This window comes from Pseudogymnoascus verrucosus (assembly GCF_001662655.1).
Source record: "Pseudogymnoascus verrucosus strain UAMH 10579 unplaced genomic scaffold scaffold_5, whole genome shotgun sequence".
Taxonomy (NCBI): Eukaryota; Fungi; Ascomycota; class Leotiomycetes; order Thelebolales; family Thelebolaceae; genus Pseudogymnoascus; species Pseudogymnoascus verrucosus.
In genome coordinates, this window is record NW_017263656.1 from 394,518 (window position 1) to 410,315 (window position 15,798).

At 48.1% G+C, this 15,798-nt stretch overlaps 8 protein-coding genes across 8 annotated transcripts; 3 read left to right on the forward strand and 5 right to left on the reverse strand.

The window, feature by feature from the left end:
• Positions 1-56: 56 nt before the first annotated feature.
• VE01_01824 (uncharacterized protein) lies at positions 57-1,604 on the reverse strand (the record flags this gene model as incomplete). Its single annotated transcript, XM_018271339.2, has 3 exons — positions 870-1,604; positions 319-810; positions 57-256 (listed from the first exon to the last, which is right to left on the reverse strand). Exons 1-3 carry the CDS (start codon positions 1,528-1,530, stop codon positions 57-59), a joined length of 1,353 nt encoding a protein of 450 aa, XP_018133684.2. The 5' UTR covers positions 1,531-1,604.
• Positions 1,605-2,188: 584 nt separating this feature from the next.
• VE01_01825 (uncharacterized protein) lies at positions 2,189-3,076 on the forward strand. Its single transcript, XM_018271340.2, has 2 exons — positions 2,189-2,431; positions 2,488-3,076. Exons 1-2 carry the CDS (start codon positions 2,224-2,226, stop codon positions 2,985-2,987), a joined length of 708 nt encoding a protein of 235 aa, XP_018133685.1. The 5' UTR covers positions 2,189-2,223; the 3' UTR covers positions 2,988-3,076.
• On the reverse strand, positions 3,028-5,016 carry VE01_01826 (uncharacterized protein). The gene has a single exon (XM_018271341.2). It carries the CDS (start codon positions 4,288-4,290, stop codon positions 3,157-3,159), a length of 1,134 nt encoding a protein of 377 aa, XP_018133686.1. The 5' UTR covers positions 4,291-5,016; the 3' UTR covers positions 3,028-3,156.
• Positions 5,017-5,540: 524 nt separating this feature from the next.
• VE01_01827 (uncharacterized protein) lies at positions 5,541-7,927 on the reverse strand. Its single transcript, XM_018271342.2, has 7 exons — positions 7,277-7,927; positions 7,148-7,227; positions 6,947-7,099; positions 6,732-6,889; positions 6,587-6,672; positions 6,069-6,540; positions 5,541-6,012 (listed from the first exon to the last, which is right to left on the reverse strand). The coding sequence occupies exons 1-7, from the start codon at positions 7,523-7,525 to the stop codon at positions 5,579-5,581; spliced, it is 1,632 nt and encodes a 543-aa protein (XP_018133810.2). The 5' UTR covers positions 7,526-7,927; the 3' UTR covers positions 5,541-5,578.
• Positions 7,928-8,034: 107 nt separating this feature from the next.
• Positions 8,035-10,115, forward strand: VE01_01828 (uncharacterized protein). Its single transcript, XM_018271343.2, has 2 exons — positions 8,035-9,000; positions 9,111-10,115. The coding sequence occupies exons 1-2, from the start codon at positions 8,298-8,300 to the stop codon at positions 9,824-9,826; spliced, it is 1,419 nt and encodes a 472-aa protein (XP_018133678.1). The 5' UTR covers positions 8,035-8,297; the 3' UTR covers positions 9,827-10,115.
• On the reverse strand, positions 9,862-12,481 carry VE01_01829 (uncharacterized protein; the record flags this gene model as incomplete). The annotated part of the gene is made up of 6 exons (XM_018271344.2): positions 12,367-12,481; positions 12,056-12,313; positions 11,892-12,001; positions 10,835-11,832; positions 10,618-10,779; positions 9,862-10,566 (listed from the first exon to the last, which is right to left on the reverse strand). Exons 2-6 carry the CDS (start codon positions 12,208-12,210, stop codon positions 9,862-9,864), a joined length of 2,130 nt encoding a protein of 709 aa, XP_018133679.1. The 5' UTR covers positions 12,211-12,313; positions 12,367-12,481.
• Positions 12,482-12,824: 343 nt separating this feature from the next.
• XYL1_1 (NAD(P)H-dependent D-xylose reductase (XR)) lies at positions 12,825-14,174 on the reverse strand. The gene is made up of 5 exons (XM_018271345.2): positions 14,025-14,174; positions 13,730-13,953; positions 13,557-13,680; positions 13,084-13,505; positions 12,825-13,030 (listed from the first exon to the last, which is right to left on the reverse strand). Exons 1-5 carry the CDS (start codon positions 14,052-14,054, stop codon positions 12,856-12,858), a joined length of 975 nt encoding a protein of 324 aa, XP_018133822.1. The 5' UTR covers positions 14,055-14,174; the 3' UTR covers positions 12,825-12,855.
• A 195-nt stretch (positions 14,175-14,369) lies between these two features.
• VE01_01831 (uncharacterized protein) lies at positions 14,370-15,786 on the forward strand. The gene is made up of 4 exons (XM_018271346.2): positions 14,370-14,646; positions 14,697-14,984; positions 15,035-15,503; positions 15,572-15,786. Exons 1-4 carry the CDS (start codon positions 14,429-14,431, stop codon positions 15,773-15,775), a joined length of 1,179 nt encoding a protein of 392 aa, XP_018133829.1. The 5' UTR covers positions 14,370-14,428; the 3' UTR covers positions 15,776-15,786.
• Positions 15,787-15,798: the final 12 nt, after the last annotated feature.

A 15,798-nucleotide genomic window follows, 5' to 3' on the forward strand; every position in this document is an offset into this window, starting at 1 on the left:
CACTGGTTCGCCACGGCAACTTGTCAGAGACAGCATCGATGCACAAGTTACATTAGCTATAAAATCTTCTTGTACTCTGGCATAGCCCATTTACTCATCCATTCTGACCCCAGAACCTCGCCTGCCGTGCTCCTGTCTCCGGGCTCATACCTCAACATCGACCGCAACATCGCGAGCAACGCCTTCTCCTCATCCTGCTCAAACAATCCCATTCCCTCCTTTTGCCGCGGCTCTTGTGTGCTAAACCTAAACCGATCTTCCAACGAAAAGACACCCTCTCTATTCTCCAATGGCACACCATTGTCGTCAACCATTTACCTCGATCCTCCCATAGGAGCCACCACTCAGGCGGCAGTATCCCAAACGCATCAACCTGCCACCGCGTCACATCATCGATGTTAGCAAGCCAGGGATCAAACAGCGGCCGCTGCCCGAGGATTGACCAGATCGCACATGCCAATGACCACACATCGGAGGGGAAAGACAATGGCTTCGAGGGTTCAAAATGCGCTTCAGGAGGTCTGGTACACAATGGCGTATGCGATACATATTTTTCTTCCCTGGCAGGCTCAAAAGCCTCTCCGAAATCCATTAGAAGTATCTTAGCTTCTGGAAGTCTAACTTCATCGCTAGGCTTCCCGAGCCACACCGGCACGGTACCATGGGTTGGGATCCCGGGGGGAAGCTTCTGGCCGTCAAACCGAACGACGGGTTCCGTGGTTGGTGGGCCGTATTTCTCGTACAGCTGCTCGTCCGATAACTGATCAACTTCAGGGGGGAATTGTAGAAGGACATTGCCGAGGTGGATATCTAAAGATGAGATATTAAATGTTGTTTACTAGTAGGCCCCTCTATTGCGGAAAACTCACCTCCATGGACAATTCCCTGGCTGTGTATAAATGCTACCCCCAGAGCGAGTTGCGCGACTAATGCGCGAGCAACATCGAGCTGAAACATGACGGTATCAGAGGCTTCTAAGGCTTCAGATATGCTTGCCTGTCCTAGCGCCGTTACATAGCAAGGGTGGATTCCGTTGTGGCCTTGGATATCAAATCTGTCTAAAATAGAAGGTATGATAACTCTCCCACACCTCTCACGTGCTGTAGTGTCTTGGGCAGTAGTAGCAAGGGCGGAGAGGACATTCACCTTGCGGGGGTTGGACTCCGCTGTGCCGACCTTGATTGCCACGAGTTTCTGGGAGCGTTCATCGCGTGCAAGCCATGTGGTCGAATAGCCACCATGGCCGAGTTTGTGGACGACGCGGTACCGATCCCGAAGTTTATCGCCAATAGAGACTAGGTGATACCCCCCAGGCCGGTATCGATCCATTGGTTCCACATCCTCAATATAAACGTACTCATTTTCAGAACGATTGGATGCTCTATATGTCGACACCATTAAATAGTTCGTCTTGTAGTTGTTGATAGCCGTGCAAGGTGAGTGGCGAGGAAGTGACTTGCAATAGCTAAATCTAGGAAACGTCGGAATTAGTATCCGGCCATAGTAAGACCAGAGCGAAGGGCTATGCATTATAGCATTGTCATTATTGTAATCATGTAGTTAACGTAGAGCAATATATTTGAAGAGAGTAGTAGAGTTGGTGGTGTAAGTTTAACCCCACATTGTTGTGTCAGTCGCGTAACAATAGTATTGATGTGCCATGGCTAGTTTACAGGGGGAGAGAGTCTGGCAAAAGATGGTTTACTTGGGATCTGCCGACGAAAGAGATTTAGTTATACTATAACTTGGTTTGGATTTTGCGCGCGGGTTATATGTACTATCTGCTTCTTCCATTTCATAGAGTAGTATGACTTGTCAATGGTGATCGCTGTCTACAGATACTATCAGACCCTTGTTCAAGTCCTCAACGGGTAGTGAAGAGCAGCCGACATAGTTCCGCCTATTTTATCCAAACTACTATTCCCCACAGAAGGTCGACGCATACTAGCAGTTAAAGTAGGTAATACAGCGAAACGTCAGAAATCCATTCATAGTCTAATCATGTAGATTTAACAATCTATCTGCCACCTGGTTAGTATATTCACCCAAGTTGATTATGCCGGCAGTTTGGTGGCATGGAAATTTACCTTGACGTAAGGCTTTGTCCTTGCCGCTTTGCCTCCTTGGCCCCTTGCCCTATAAAAGAACCCATAGCCAGTTTCTAGAATTCGCATAGTTCTATCATATTCTCAAGATTAAGCCACAGAAAAAAAATCTGTCAACATGAAGCACATCATCTCCCTCGTGGCCCTCGTAGCCTCTGTTACGGCACATTCAACCTTTCAGGAATTATGGGTCGACGGAGTTGACCAAGAAGGAACGTGTATCCGCACGCCTCCAAGTAACAGCCCCGTTACGAGTGTTACCTCCAGCGACATCACTTGTAATGTTGGCGGTACGACAGGTGTTTCTGGTCTCTGTAGCGTTGCTGGTACGAGTTTATACATCCTATTCTGAACTATTAAACTGGAAACTAACAGCCTCCAGCTGGCCAGACCGTTACAGTAGAGATGCATGCTCAGCCTGGAGACCGATCATGCTCCACAGAGGCCATCGGCGGAAACCACTTTGGCCCCGTTATCGTCTACATGGGCAAGGTCACCGATGCAACAACGGCTGATGGCTCGGGTGCAATCTGGTTCAAAGTCGACCAAGAAGGCTACGACGTCCCGACCAAGACATGGGGAACCATGACACTCAACGACAATTGCGGCAAGCGCACCTTCACAGTCCCATCAAGCCTTGCCCCTGGTAATTATCTCTTGAGGGCTGAGGTCATTGCTCTGCACGCCGCTGGTTCATCAGGTGGCGCCCAGTTTTATATGTCCTGTTACCAGCTGGCGGTGACTGGCAGCGGGACAGCAAACCCGAGCGGAGTCAGCTTTCCTGGGGCATATAGCGCAAGTGACCCAGGAATCTTGATTGACATCTACCAGGATATTACTAGCTACACTATCCCAGGGCCAACTGATGTTTTCACGGGATAGGGCGACAGATAGATAGTTACAGGTGCATTAGAAGGGATGGTGGGTTTAAAGATGTAGATATATATTATAAATATCTTACTCCTACGAGGGACTGGCCCTTCTGCTAGCTATAGATTGAGAACTTAAGCCCCTTGATGCCTGAATGAGTCTATAAGACAATATAGTAATTTTAAAAGTTGGCTTTCAGCACGGGTGAGGCCTTTGGAAACCTGCCCGGCTCCTTCCCTTGTAATAGCGGCCCTCCTATCTTTCCTGCGAACACCCCATTCATCCACGCGGTCGTATACGCCACCAATATCTGCCTCATCTCATCCGGTGCAATCGTACCTAGCACATCCGCCAATGCTGTCGGGTCCTGCCCAGCCGCCTGGAGCAGCGTCGGAACATCCGAGAAGGTCTGGTGCGTCGTGTTCGCGATGTCGACCCACAGCTTCGGCCCCTTCAGCAGCGGCCATGTCGCCGGCCAGCTTTCATCGGCCATCCCGTGGGACATGAGCAGCACTGGCTGAGACACTCCTGACGAGGGCGATTCGAGGAAGGTGCCATCCATATTGATCGCGCCACGAATGCGGGTGTCCTGGCTAGCGGCGATGACGGCAGCAACGCCGCCTAGAGAGTGCCCCAGCATGGCGACGCGGTCGGTTGGGAATGGTCGGGCCCCGCGCTGGGGGAGAAGTTTGGCTATGGCGGTCGCATTGCTCAGCTGGTCGATAACAAAGGATGCGTCGGTGGAGCGAATGGGCAGGTGCTCCAGCATGGCCGATAAATCCTGTGTAGTGTCGTTGTTATAAACTGCGTGGCCATCAGGATAGGTAATGATGTCAGCGTCCCCGGGGTGGTCGATAGTGATGACTATGAAGCCCTCGCTGGCGATGGCAGAGGCAAGGACGTTATAATAAAGGCGAGGGATGCTGTAACCAGGAGAGAAGAGCAGAACGGGGACATCATCTAGTGGTGAGCAGCCGGAAGGATAGTCCGAACACACTGGCAGGCGAGCCTCCAAGAAGAGGGGCGTGAGGTTTGTTGGTATATTGAAGATCTCTTGGAGAAAAGGCCCCTGATAATCGGCGGTTTTGTCAGGCATGTAGTGGACAGGCACAGTGGATGCACACGTTGCAGGTTGAAATACCGACAGCATCAATGCCCGAGGCGTTGGTTTTTCGGCGTAAGGATCATTGCGGCCGTAGTCGATGAGGGTCCCAGTCGTCAATGTGACATTGTGCTTACCAGGCGGGTTTGGGACCAGGTACCCAGAAGTCGTGTTGGCGAGCAAAAAGAGAAGAATCTTAAACATAGACTGCATATCTGCGAGTGTCGAGAAGACTGGGGCGTGTGAGGTAGGGGACGACTGGAGAAGGGGGTCCAAACAACTGACGAGCGTTGTTTCGAATTCAGGCAGAGAGAAGACGATGGCTATCAGGTGGTAAAAGGGGCAGTTATATACTGTGCAACCTTATTCTCTAAGGACTCAGTATATCCCAGGTGTTGGCCGTGACGTGTAAAGTACGCCATCGCCGTGGAAACGCTAGGCATGGCTGTTGAGACCATCTCGGCCTTGGATGGTTTGGCAATGTCTGGCTCATCCGCATGCTGTATTGAAAATAAAGTTCTACATGCTTGCTTACACTTTCTCTATACTCAAATGTTTCATGATTATAGCTTCCGCTGCTGCGCCCTATATCCGCGTAGGCAATTTCAAGGGATTCGAGGGGCGGGTTGGGTCACCGAGGCATCTTCATGCCGACTGACCGACATGAGAAACCTAGTCGAACGGCCTTAGTATCAATGCCGGGGACCATCAGTACGTAGAGGGAATCAAATGGTCGGATATAAGGCCCGGCCAAGCAGAAAAGGGGACGCTCTTGACATCGAGAAACCAGTTGTATCTATCCATAGCGTCGTGCAGCCCGGCCAGTGCGGTTCGAGTAAGCGGTGTATCGTTTGACGCGCACTTTGCCGCGTAAGGGAACTCGGCCAGACTTACACTTCATAGGTTAGCAACTCGACTGCCGTGTATGACAGATAGTTGGGCTTGTCTAGAGAAGGTGTGTTCTATGTACGCGTCTCTCTCCTCCCCTGTAGCCAAGCCACCTTACACAGCCACTCGCTTGAGTCGCTCTCTCTCCAGCAACGACATACGGTAATTAATATTTATTCCGTGACTGGCAGGGTCTCTCTCTAAAAGACTGACTTGATCACTCCCAATGCCGCCGAGGACCACATACCACCTCGTTCTTACGGCGACAATCTATGGCGAGATCCACAACGAAAACGGCGGCTTGAATACTAATGCCCGTGTCGCCAATGACGGCCGCGGATGTTGAACAATCGCCGTTTGTCCTAGATCTTTACTCGTGCTTTATGTGAACACATCCAGAGTATCCAAGATGGTTGCCCGCCTTCTCTCCCATATGTCCTCTCTTCCTTGGAAGGCGAGGAGAGAGTTCCCCAAAATGACTATTTGCTGACGCCTTTCCAAAGGCTGAAGTCTTTGTTGGTATACCTTACATAAAGGTTTCATTCATTCACTCAACTGCAGGCGCTGTGGCTTATCTCTGAATTTCATCTTGCAAATATCTATCTAAGACATCCTATCTCCCGGTGTTATCTCCGTATGCCAATTCCTGTTGCTTCAACTCCATTATCTGCTCGCCTTCCTTCTCAGCCTCTGTTTTAGTACTCTTGAATTTCCTTCCTGGGACTTTCTTCGCGAACAGCTCATCAAGCTCCTTGTATGTCCGTCCTGCCGTCTCAGGCTGATATACCCATAAATATACACATGACAGCAAAGCCAGCCCTCCGAAGATGAACGAAACCTTCGCTCCTAGGTTTGCTTGGTCCGGGTTGAAGAGCTTAGGGAGTACAAATGCCCACATGGTGTTTAGAGCGTTTTGCGTGAAGATGCCGATGGCGATGGTTTTGACGCGCAGACGGGACGTCGCCGTCTCAGTGAGGAGAGTATAGGAAACAGCGCCTATGGTTACGTTGTAGGACCAGCAGTAGATCAGGATGAGGGAGCAGGTGCCTAGAAGATGTCAGTGGACATTCGGAGAGGATATAAAATTAAATATGGATATGTACCTTTCAGGGCACCTGGAGTTCCAATGACAGCAAGTCCTCCAGTGAGAAGTAGGTCGACGGTTAGGAAGCAGAGACCATATAACATTAGTGGTCTACGACCAACGCGTTCCACAAGAAACCAGGACATGATATTCCCAATCATAGAGATAACTTGCTGTACAATCTGCAAAATATAACTTTCGCTGGTGGAGTATCCAGCAAGTTGGTAATAGTAGGTCGAGTAGCTTGCAGCGAAGTAAATACCCGAAAAGGTCTGGATGAGAAAGGGGGCGATAGCGATGCCTGTTCGTCGTAAGTTGGATTTTCGGAAGCACTCTAGGTAAGTGGCTCCATCGGTCTCGCTTTTGACTTCCTCAAGGGTCAAAATTATCTGCCCTATGCGCATTTTAATTTCGGATGGGGAGTACCCAAGCTTCTTAAGGGATTTGGCGGCTTTAGCTTCACGACCTTTGCTGAGAAGCCACCATGGGGACTGTATTAATGATTAGCATCGGTCACTCAAAAGACCTACTACTCACCTCTGGCATAAATGGGAGGAATATTGTTCCAATAGCTGCAACAGCATATTGTGCGACAAAGGTAGAGCGGTAGGCCCATCTGCTTTCTGCGATGCACGTCAGAGTCTGAAGTCCAAAGTTCAATTAAATAGGCAGAAAAACTTACCGAGTGTGCCTGTCCCCTTGATGATGAGTGCAACAAGGAAAGGGCCGAGGGTGAAGGATACTGCAGCTGCACTGCTCACGATACCGCGAAGAACAGTTGGCGTAATCTCGCCAATGTAGGTGAAGGACACGGTAACCAAAGCGCCGATAGCAAAACCACTATCGAAGAGGTCATATTAGTAGAGTTTCTTAGATATCGTATAAGTCTAGACATACTTCATGAACTTTCCGGCGAAAAACATGGGAGATGTAGTTGCAACGAACTCGAGAGTGATGCCGACGTATGAAAATACAAGAGCAAGGGCATATGCCCATTTTCTCCCCACCTTATCTGCAAGATAGGCAATCCCGAGGGATCCAATACAAGCACTATAGATAATTAACCTCAGGAAACCTAGTTGAAGACAAAGGACTCACGATGCAACCGGGGCCCCACTAAAGGCCGCCTGCCAGTCAACGGGCAGGACATATGAATCCTTATATTTGTAACCAAAGTCCTAGACCGTAAGTTAGATGAGCGAGTTAACTTTATTACTGTGAACCAACCTTTCTGAACTCTGGAATGCCGAGCACCGCGCCACCTGCTTGGCCTTCAAAACTGTTCAAGATGAGCATCCAGATGGCGTAGATGCACCACAGCATGACCCAGGGATTATCTCGAATTGCCTTCAATGGTGTGAGCTCATGCTCCCCTTGATTGGCGAGTCGACCAGTCTGTTCGACGCTCTCAATAAAGTCAACATCGGTCTTCTCATTTTTGGGGTTCTCCATTTGTGTTGAATTTGTTTCGACCATTAAGAGGTCGGACAGAAGAAGTGCCGGTGTTATAATTTATGCAATTGTTTGCTTATAGTTGCAAGAATCTGATAGATCTTATATATTTCTTCGGATGGGGTCCGAACACCACAGTCGGGATCTCAATAGGCGGAGAAAGAACGCGGGGACGATATTGGCGCTCTGCAATATGGGGAAGTGGCGGGGAAACTTTAATCGGCGGCCAAAGCCATTCAAGTCATCTGCAAGAGGCATCTGGAAGCGCTACTGTGGTTTGGCGTTTAGACCGAGACGCGAAGGCATGGTCGCTCTTTCCGTTGTAGATCAGGAAAGTGTGCTGCGAAAATTCATGCCCCTTGAATCCATGACCGTGGTAAAAGGGGTCATTGCAGAGAAGTGTGGGGTATCCCTTGGAGAAGAGGGGTAATTACTATGGGGCTGGAATGACACCAGCCGAAAATTGTTGTTCAGATGAGGCAGGTGGAGCCACCGCATTCTTTTCTCGGAGTCCGTTGGAGGCCTGGAACGTGGAAATAGGTAGATCGGCTAAGTAGCACCCATTCCAGGGATTGGTTCAAGCCGTTCTATTCTATGTTGTATTCCTACAGTGTAATTGCCAAGCCCCGAAACCCCGCAAACCCAATGCCCACGTTGACGGGCCCGCTAAATATCGAAGTGTGGGGTATAATCAAGTCAACGACGCTCAAGTTCAGTCAGATCGCATGCATCACAAGATTTGCTCATACTATGTTAACTTGTCAACATCGATATTGATGGAACAAGTCTCATTAGAATGGCAGGTCTAGAAGACTATGCGTTCGCATATAATGCTACATTAAACACTTCTCCAATGAACCTTTCCACATATGATGAATACTCGAACGACCCCAGGTTCATAGAGTCACAGAGACAGTTTCGAGCACTATTATTCGATACTGCTCATTCTACGGGCCCTACGAGAGTCGGCAGCCCAGTACCAGGAGATGGCAAAGATTCAGATTATCTTCACCCTTCGGACTCCAATGCGTCAACGACGGAATGTGGTTCATACATTGGGACGGTTGTGTCGACAGTTGAACGCGTAATGTGGCTGAAGAATTACATCAACGAGGTAGCTCCGTGGCTCGACATGTTCGATGCACAGCAGGCCTTCGGGAGGAAAGTTCCTATGCTTGCAAAGACATCTGCTCCCTTAACGTACGCAATACTCGCCATCTCGGCACGTCAGATGGAACGGCAAAAAAAGCTACGGGGCGATCATAACAGCCTACAGCTTTACCAAGAAGCAATCAGATCATTAACGCCACAGCTTCAAGCACGAGACCCAAACATTTTGGCTGCATGCGTGATACTCTGCTGTTTAGAGATGATGTCTGCTGCTCCAAAGAATTGGAGGAGGCATTTAGATGGATGTGCGGCTCTGTTTAAATCATATGGAATCCATGGATTTAGTACTGGAATCCCTCAGGCCGTGTTTTGGTGCTATGCAAGGATGGGTACGTTTTATAGAGACCTTTACAAGATAGCTTATTGAGCTGCACCCGTGTAGTCATGTGTCTGTAATTTAGATAGTTGATGTTTCTTTTTGGCTAACGCGATACACTAGATCTTTGTGCAGCCATCATTTCGGAAGGGGATCAGGGTTCAGTGCTAGATCTCCAGAATTGGCTCCCTGAAAATGTTACGGCCTCCCAAGCAGGCGCCCTCTTTCGCTCTTCGGGAATCCCAGACATGTACGCAAACTATGCCGTATGGCTGTGCGCCCGAGCATGTCACTTGTCCTGGACTCGAACAAGAGCACATGAACCCAAAAATAGCGGGGTCAACACGGAGCCTTTCATTCACTCGTGGCACAATCTTTGGGTTGAAGTGCAGGGCTGGGCGCAAAAGAGACCGGCCGAAATGCGAGAGTTGGACTTCGCAGGTGGTGGCAGTCAATCTCAAAGCGGACCTTTTCCCTTCATTCTCTTTGCTGCTCCATGTGCTATCTCTTCAAACCAACTATATCACACTTCATGTTTACTACTACTCGGTATGAAGCCATTGTCCGTCAACACGCGCGAGATGGGTCATGTTGGCTCGGCCTTGTGGCATGCCTATAGAATATGTGGTATCTCGATAACAAACTCTCATCACGGCTGCTTGAACAATGCAATCCAGCCTCTTTGGCTGGCGAGCAAGCTACTTAGCCATCCTGCCGAGCATAGATTGATTGTAGATCTCATCAAAAAGATTGAAACAGTAACTGGGTGGAGCGGAACCTGGAGGATCCGAGACCTGAGGGAGCTCTGGGGATATGACAAAGACGACCCATCATTTTAAATTATGTCTATCTATATTCAAGGCAAAATAATACATTAAAGCTCTATAAATTCGCTCTTGAGAGCCCGTTGTTGTTCAATAGCGTCTAGATGCGCCAAAATCTTACACGATATAACCTTACCGTCGAATCCGAAATATTTATAGGCGTCTTTTCCGGGTAAACTTTTCCCAAACGACTTCATCGAGATACTCGCGTCGGCATAACGCTCCCATCCGTTCGCAGCATACGCCTCAACAACCACGACTAGCGTTTCCACCCGGCGCAACACGCTTCTTCTGTACTCGCGACTCTGCTCTTCGAATAACCTTTGGCATGGGAAGCTGATGATGCGGGCTTTAACACCATTTCTCTCCAGATCCTCAGCAGCTTCGACAGCAAAGCACATTTCGGAGCCGACGCCGATGAGTGTTACTGCTGCATCTTCCTTCTCACGGAATACATAAGCACCATATCTGACGGAATATCGATTGCTCTCCACATGCTGCGGTAGATTCTGTCTTGACGTAGAGATAATTGTCGATCTATGCTTAGACTTCAACGCCACAGTCATCGCGCCAGCAACCTCTTCTGAATCACATGGTCGAATGTATAGGAGATTAGGCATAGCACGGTACAAGGCTGCCAACTCAATGGGCTGGTGAGTAGGTCCGTCTTCTCCTGTGCCGATGCTGTCGTGGGTTGCTATATGGATGACCTGGAGCTCCTGGAGAGCCCCCATGCGGACTCCAGGCGCGGCGTACTGGAACCACAGTTAACTTCGGGAAGCGTCATGAAGTTAATGATAACGTACCAAATAGAACATGAAGAAGCTGGATGTGACGGGTATGATAGTCCCACGGTTGAAGGCAGCAAGTCCATTTGCTATAGAAGCCATAGCATGCTCTCTGATACCATAATGTATATAGCGCCCACTGTAGTTGCCATTAATACCACATACGGTTTTAAGGGTGGGCTGCAGCATAATTAGTCCTCTAGCCCTAGATATATAAGCTGTTGGTGGCACTTACACTTTGAAAGTCCACCTTTCCAGGCCAACTCATATGGACACTTGGTGATAGATCTGCAGTGCCTACCATAAAATTCGGAATTGTTTTTGCCAGCGGATTGCAAACAAGGCCTGCAGATTTGCGGCTTGCTGTTGGTGATGTGGGGAACGACTTTGGAATAACATTCTCCCAGTTGCTCGGCAGCTCCCCTTTAATTCTTTGCCGCAACTCATCGCCCAACTCTGAGTGGGCTTTGCAGTATGAATCCAGCAAAACCTCCCATTGGTCCACTGAATCAGCCCGGGAACGGAGGTCCTTTCTAAAGAAGTCATACACTTTGTCCGGAACGTTAAACCGCTCCTCTGGGTCGAAGCCGAATTTCTGATGAATATTCTTCACGTCTTCTTCACCAAACGCAGCACCATGAGCCTTGGCGTCTCCTGCAACCGCACTTCCAATACCAATCACAGTGTGGCAGTTGATGAAAGTCGGTTTCTCGCTGCTGTCTCGTGCGGCGGCTAAAGCGTTCGTGATACTTTGCACATCGTTCGACCCGTCTAGAACCTCAATAACATTCCACCCGCTCGCCGCCATCTTCGCATTGATATCTTCTGTATTTGCAACATCTGCACTTCCATCACAAGTGACGTTGTTATTGTCAAATATTAAAACAAGGTTGTTCAGTTTCCAGTGTCCGGCTAGAGAAATGGCTTCTAGCCCAACACCCTCTTGGAGGCATGCGTCGCCAGTCATACACCAGGTTGTATTGTTAATAATGTCGAAGCCAGGTCTGTTGTAAGTTGCTGCCAAGTGCTTCGTCGCCATGGCCATTCCAACCGCATTGGCAATTCCTTGGCCAAGAGGACCGGTCGTGACTTCTATCCCAGTATGCTCTCTCTCCGGATGCCCTGGACAAAATGAGTCTGGGGACGGGGAGTGGTAGGTTTTAAGTTGATCCAAGGTCATATGCTTGTACCCTAATAAATGAAGAAATGAATATTGAAACAAACACGTATGCCCTTTTAAATTGTTAGATACATTATGATGTTATGCTTGGGGGGGGTCGGGATCACTCAACCATTTGATAAGATGAATCTATCGCGATTAAACCACTCCGGGTGATCAGGAGAATATTTCATAGTGTACCGCCAAAGGGCGACACCAATTGCTGCCATGCCCATCGCACCTCTAATCCTGTTAATAATTGAAAACATCTCAAAAACCTTGTAAGTTGAGGCATACCCTGGATGACCGCCATTGAAATGCTGCACGAGGTCTGCTATTAGAACCCGAAACGTCCGCAACACCAAATCATGATCTTCGTGGTCGACAAGACTTAGGTTATGAGACTTTGACTTCACGGTGTCAAAGTCAACCAGTGTTACGGATGGCGCCATTGTTGGAATCGGAGGTGTTTGTACGGGAAATGGATAAACACAACACTCTTAAGAATCGATGTTTAGGTGGCGGTTATTATAATTGACAGAGCGCGCAGGAAATCTAAAAGGAAGCTGAGATACTATTGCTGCAATATTTGGCAGATCTTGGTCTACCTTTTTTTAAAAAAAAACTGAGAATCGAGGAATTATAGCTTTCAGCTCGGAGTTAGAAACGTTAGTGCAAAACTTATTGGAACTCTCATTACATGATGGTAAAACAACTGTAGAGTTGCTCTTAGTTCCACTTGGTATTCTTCGGTGCTTCCAACTTCCAATTGCGGATGCGGGGTCTGTGTTCCCACTTTCTCAATTGCGGGTCACGTAGCAATCAATTTTCCCCCAAGAAGATCTGGTCCAGACTTATGGTCATCTGCACGCCTCCCGTACTCAGAGCATTTTTGATGCTGTACATGTTAGTATTGATCCTTGGCGCATACATCGGGTGCCTTACAAATTGTCGTTGTAAGACGAAGCTTTCACATGTTTGCGATCCAACTGTTTCTTTACAGGACAGGTATATTAAGTCACAAGTTTACAGAATTACCATTTGTAATTTGCAATTTTGATAATTAGTACTAAGTTTGAAGCCTCTAAGAGCATTGCTCAGTCAAAAATACGTATTGGTTTCTCAAGATAGAAGCCAGGATCGTTGAATCTGAGGCCCTTGTCAAGATCTGAAATTTCAGCCAGCTCCTCCTCTGTCATCGAAAAGTCATTCACCTCCAAATTCTGCTGTAGACGTGCCTTGTTATTTGATTTTGGAATAACGGCAATGCCCCTATAGTTGTTAGTACCGCGATAATCTATACACACCTTGCCAATTTCACGTACCTTTGAGTAGCCCAGCGTAAGAGAACTTGCCCGGCTGGCCTTCCATGCTTCTCGGAGATCCTTTGAATGACAGGGTTGTCGAATAGCATCGGTACACCTTCAGCTCTCTTGCTGAATGCCCGAGGAAGTTCAATAAACGACTGTGGACCAAATGTTGAGTATCCCGTAATGGCAATTCCTTCTTCTTGTGCCATTTTGACCAACGTGTCCTGTACGAGGTATGGATGGTGTTCAATTTGTAGGCTGGAGATTGGGTGTCGACAATATGAGAGCACATCATAAAGTAATTGCGTCGAGAAGTTGCTGACACCAATCGAGCGCGCCACGCCCTCGTCGACAAGCTCTTCTAGAGCTTGCCACGTCTCCGATATGGGGACTTTGTCAGTTTCAACAATCTTGCGATCTTTATCCATCCACCAAGCCTATATACTACTTAGCATCGTGGTACATGCAGGAATGAATGTAATCCGTACCGGATAGCGCAGCGTCTCAGGCTCAATATACTTCAGTGCGACTGGGAAATGAATAAGATAAAGATCAATGTAATCCAATCCCCAGGCGTCTCGTTGTGCGTATGCCATCTGTTTGACGTGTTCTCTGCACGATCTTTAGTCTCAGACCTGAAGAAGGCTTTTGTACTCCTTACTTTCGGTGATAATTGTTCCACAACTTCGTTGTCACAAATATGTCTTCCCTCTTTACGATTCCATCCTCAACTGCTTTCTTGATGCCGAGGCCGGCTTCCTTTTCATTTTGATAATCGTAGGCCCCATCGAACAGCCTGTATCCAGTCTTGATTGCGTGGTAGACTGTGTCTGCCGTAGTATTTTGGTCAACTTTCCACAGGCCGAAGCCGACAAGTGGCATACTCTGGAATACTTGTCAGCTTACGAAACGATTGCTGCCATATTATTGGCAATGTCAGGTATGGGGTGGCTTACATGACCTGATGCAAGCTTCACTGTAGCCATTTTTAAATGATAATTATGAGATACGCGGGTCGTTGTGTTTCTACAGATTCGTATCTCACTCGGTTTGTTTTACTGTAGATTACGGGTCGACTCTTTTATAAAGGTATTGGAGAAAACAAGTCTCTCAAAAAGTATGAATTAGTGCTTCCCAGCAATCGATGGATAGGCAGTTCTCAAGTCCCGCTTGGGGTGGGGTAGTTCTCCAACGGCGCTTCTAGTTTCCTAAATAGGAATCTTATGGTGCGTTAACTGCGGGGATCCGGAACTACCTGTCTCTCAGAAGAAGTAAGCTTTGGTAACACCTATCTATATAGGATTATTTCTTGTATTTTTTGTTCCTAGAAGTTTCCTACCTCATAATATTTGGGAATATCATGTCGCCTTCGTTAATTGACGCTGTTGAGGAAACACGACAGGAGCTGGGAGCTCAAGATGTCGCCCCTGTCAAGCAAAATGGATTCAGTCCATCCCAATTTAAAAACCCAAGCCTTCAAGTCACAGCTGATCACAAAGTAAAAATGGTGGATGCGCCAATTCGAAAGCCTGGCAGCGGGGAGGTTTTACTTCATATCAAAGCGACAGGAATCTGCGGGTAAGTCTCAGGCCTCAGGGTTCTTCTCAGCAACACTGACCGAAGTAAAGATCTGATATCCATTTCTGGAAGCGAGGCAGGATTGGGTCGCTCACTGTTGAAGGCGATTGTATTCTTGGCCATGAAGCTGCAGGGGTTATTTTAGAGATCGGGGAGGGGGTATCGGGTCTACAAAAGGGAGACCGCGTCGCGTTGGAACCACAGATCCCCTGCGGAACGTGCTTTTCGTGTACAACAGGACGTTCCAACCTATGTCCCGATGTTCAATTTATCGGTGTTTATCCACACCATGGTTCACTGCAAAGATTCGTTGTCCACCCTGCTAAATGGGTTCATAAGTATACATCTCCCAACTCCCCTCAAGGCTGGCGGTGCTGACAACATCCAGACTTCCAGAAAATGTATCATACGCACAGGGTGCCCTTCTTGAACCCCTCTCCGTAGTCATGCACAGTCTCTCTCGTACTCGCCTATCACTCGGTCGCGGAGCCGTGATTTGCGGTGCAGGACCAATTGGGCTCATTGCTCTTGCAGCAGCACGAGCGTCCGGAGCCCATCCGCTTGTAATCACTGACTTGGAGCCGAAACGCCTGGCCTTTGCGAAAGACTTTGTGCCGTCTTGCCAGACATATCAAGTCGATCCTACGCTAAATCCAGAAGGGAATGCAAAAGCGATACGAGCTTTATTCGGCAGTACAGAGTACGAAGCGCCAGAGACCATCTTAGAATGCACGGGCGTTGAATCAAGTGTTATCACGGCTTCTTTTACAGTCCGGAGAGGAGGAGACCTAGTGGTTATTGGTGTTGGAAAGGACATCATGAACAACCTGCCATTTATGCATATAAGCTTATCGGAGGTAAGTTCATTTGCTCCGCATGAGAATCATCCACCTGGATGTATATGTGCTTACAAATTTTGACACAGATTAACTTGAAATTTATCAATCGATACTGTGATACCTGGCCAGCAGGTATATCAGCATTGAGTGGGGGCGTACTCAATCTTGACAAGTTAATTACGCACACCTTCCCGCTGGAACAAGCTTTGGACGCGATGGAATTATGTTCTAATGTTGCGTTGGGGAGTATAAAAATCCAAGTCGTGGATGATCGGGACATCGAGCCCTGAGGTAAGAGGGATGTGTGATAGAT

Bases quoted from the DNA above. Each gene is read 5' to 3' on its own strand.
- VE01_01826 (XM_018271341.2), bottom strand. From the start codon at position 4,290: ATGCAGTCTATGTTTAAGATTCTTCTCTTTTTGCTCGCCAACACGACT.
- VE01_01825 (XM_018271340.2), top strand. From the start codon at position 2,224: ATGAAGCACATCATCTCCCTCGTGGCCCTCGTAGCCTCTGTTACGGCA. The intron at 2,432-2,487 runs GTACGAGTTTAT...AACAGCCTCCAG, and splicing joins TGGTCTCTGTAGCGTTGCTG to CTGGCCAGACCGTTACAGTA.
- XYL1_1 (XM_018271345.2), bottom strand. From the start codon at position 14,054: ATGGCTACAGTGAAGCTTGCATCAGGTCAT. The intron at 13,681-13,729 runs GTAAGGAGTACA...AAGATCGTGCAG, and splicing joins TGGAACAATTATCACCGAAA to AGAACACGTCAAACAGATGG. The intron at 13,031-13,083 runs GTACGTGAAATT...TAACAACTATAG, and splicing joins TTACGCTGGGCTACTCAAAG to GGGCATTGCCGTTATTCCAA.
- VE01_01831 (XM_018271346.2), top strand. From the start codon at position 14,429: ATGTCGCCTTCGTTAATTGACGCTGTTGAGGAAACACGACAGGAGCTG. The intron at 14,647-14,696 runs GTAAGTCTCAGG...ACCGAAGTAAAG, and splicing joins AAAGCGACAGGAATCTGCGG to ATCTGATATCCATTTCTGGA. The intron at 15,504-15,571 runs GTAAGTTCATTT...ATTTTGACACAG, and splicing joins TGCATATAAGCTTATCGGAG to ATTAACTTGAAATTTATCAA.
- VE01_01827 (XM_018271342.2), bottom strand. From the start codon at position 7,525: ATGGTCGAAACAAATTCAACACAAATGGAGAACCCCAAAAATGAGAAG. The intron at 6,673-6,731 runs GTAAGTTTTTCT...CGTGCATCGCAG, and splicing joins CAAGGGGACAGGCACACTCG to AAAGCAGATGGGCCTACCGC. The intron at 6,013-6,068 runs GTACATATCCAT...GACATCTTCTAG, and splicing joins AACTCCAGGTGCCCTGAAAG to GCACCTGCTCCCTCATCCTG.
- VE01_01828 (XM_018271343.2), top strand. From the start codon at position 8,298: ATGGCAGGTCTAGAAGACTATGCGTTCGCATATAATGCTACATTAAAC. The intron at 9,001-9,110 runs GTACGTTTTATA...GCGATACACTAG, and splicing joins TTGGTGCTATGCAAGGATGG to ATCTTTGTGCAGCCATCATT.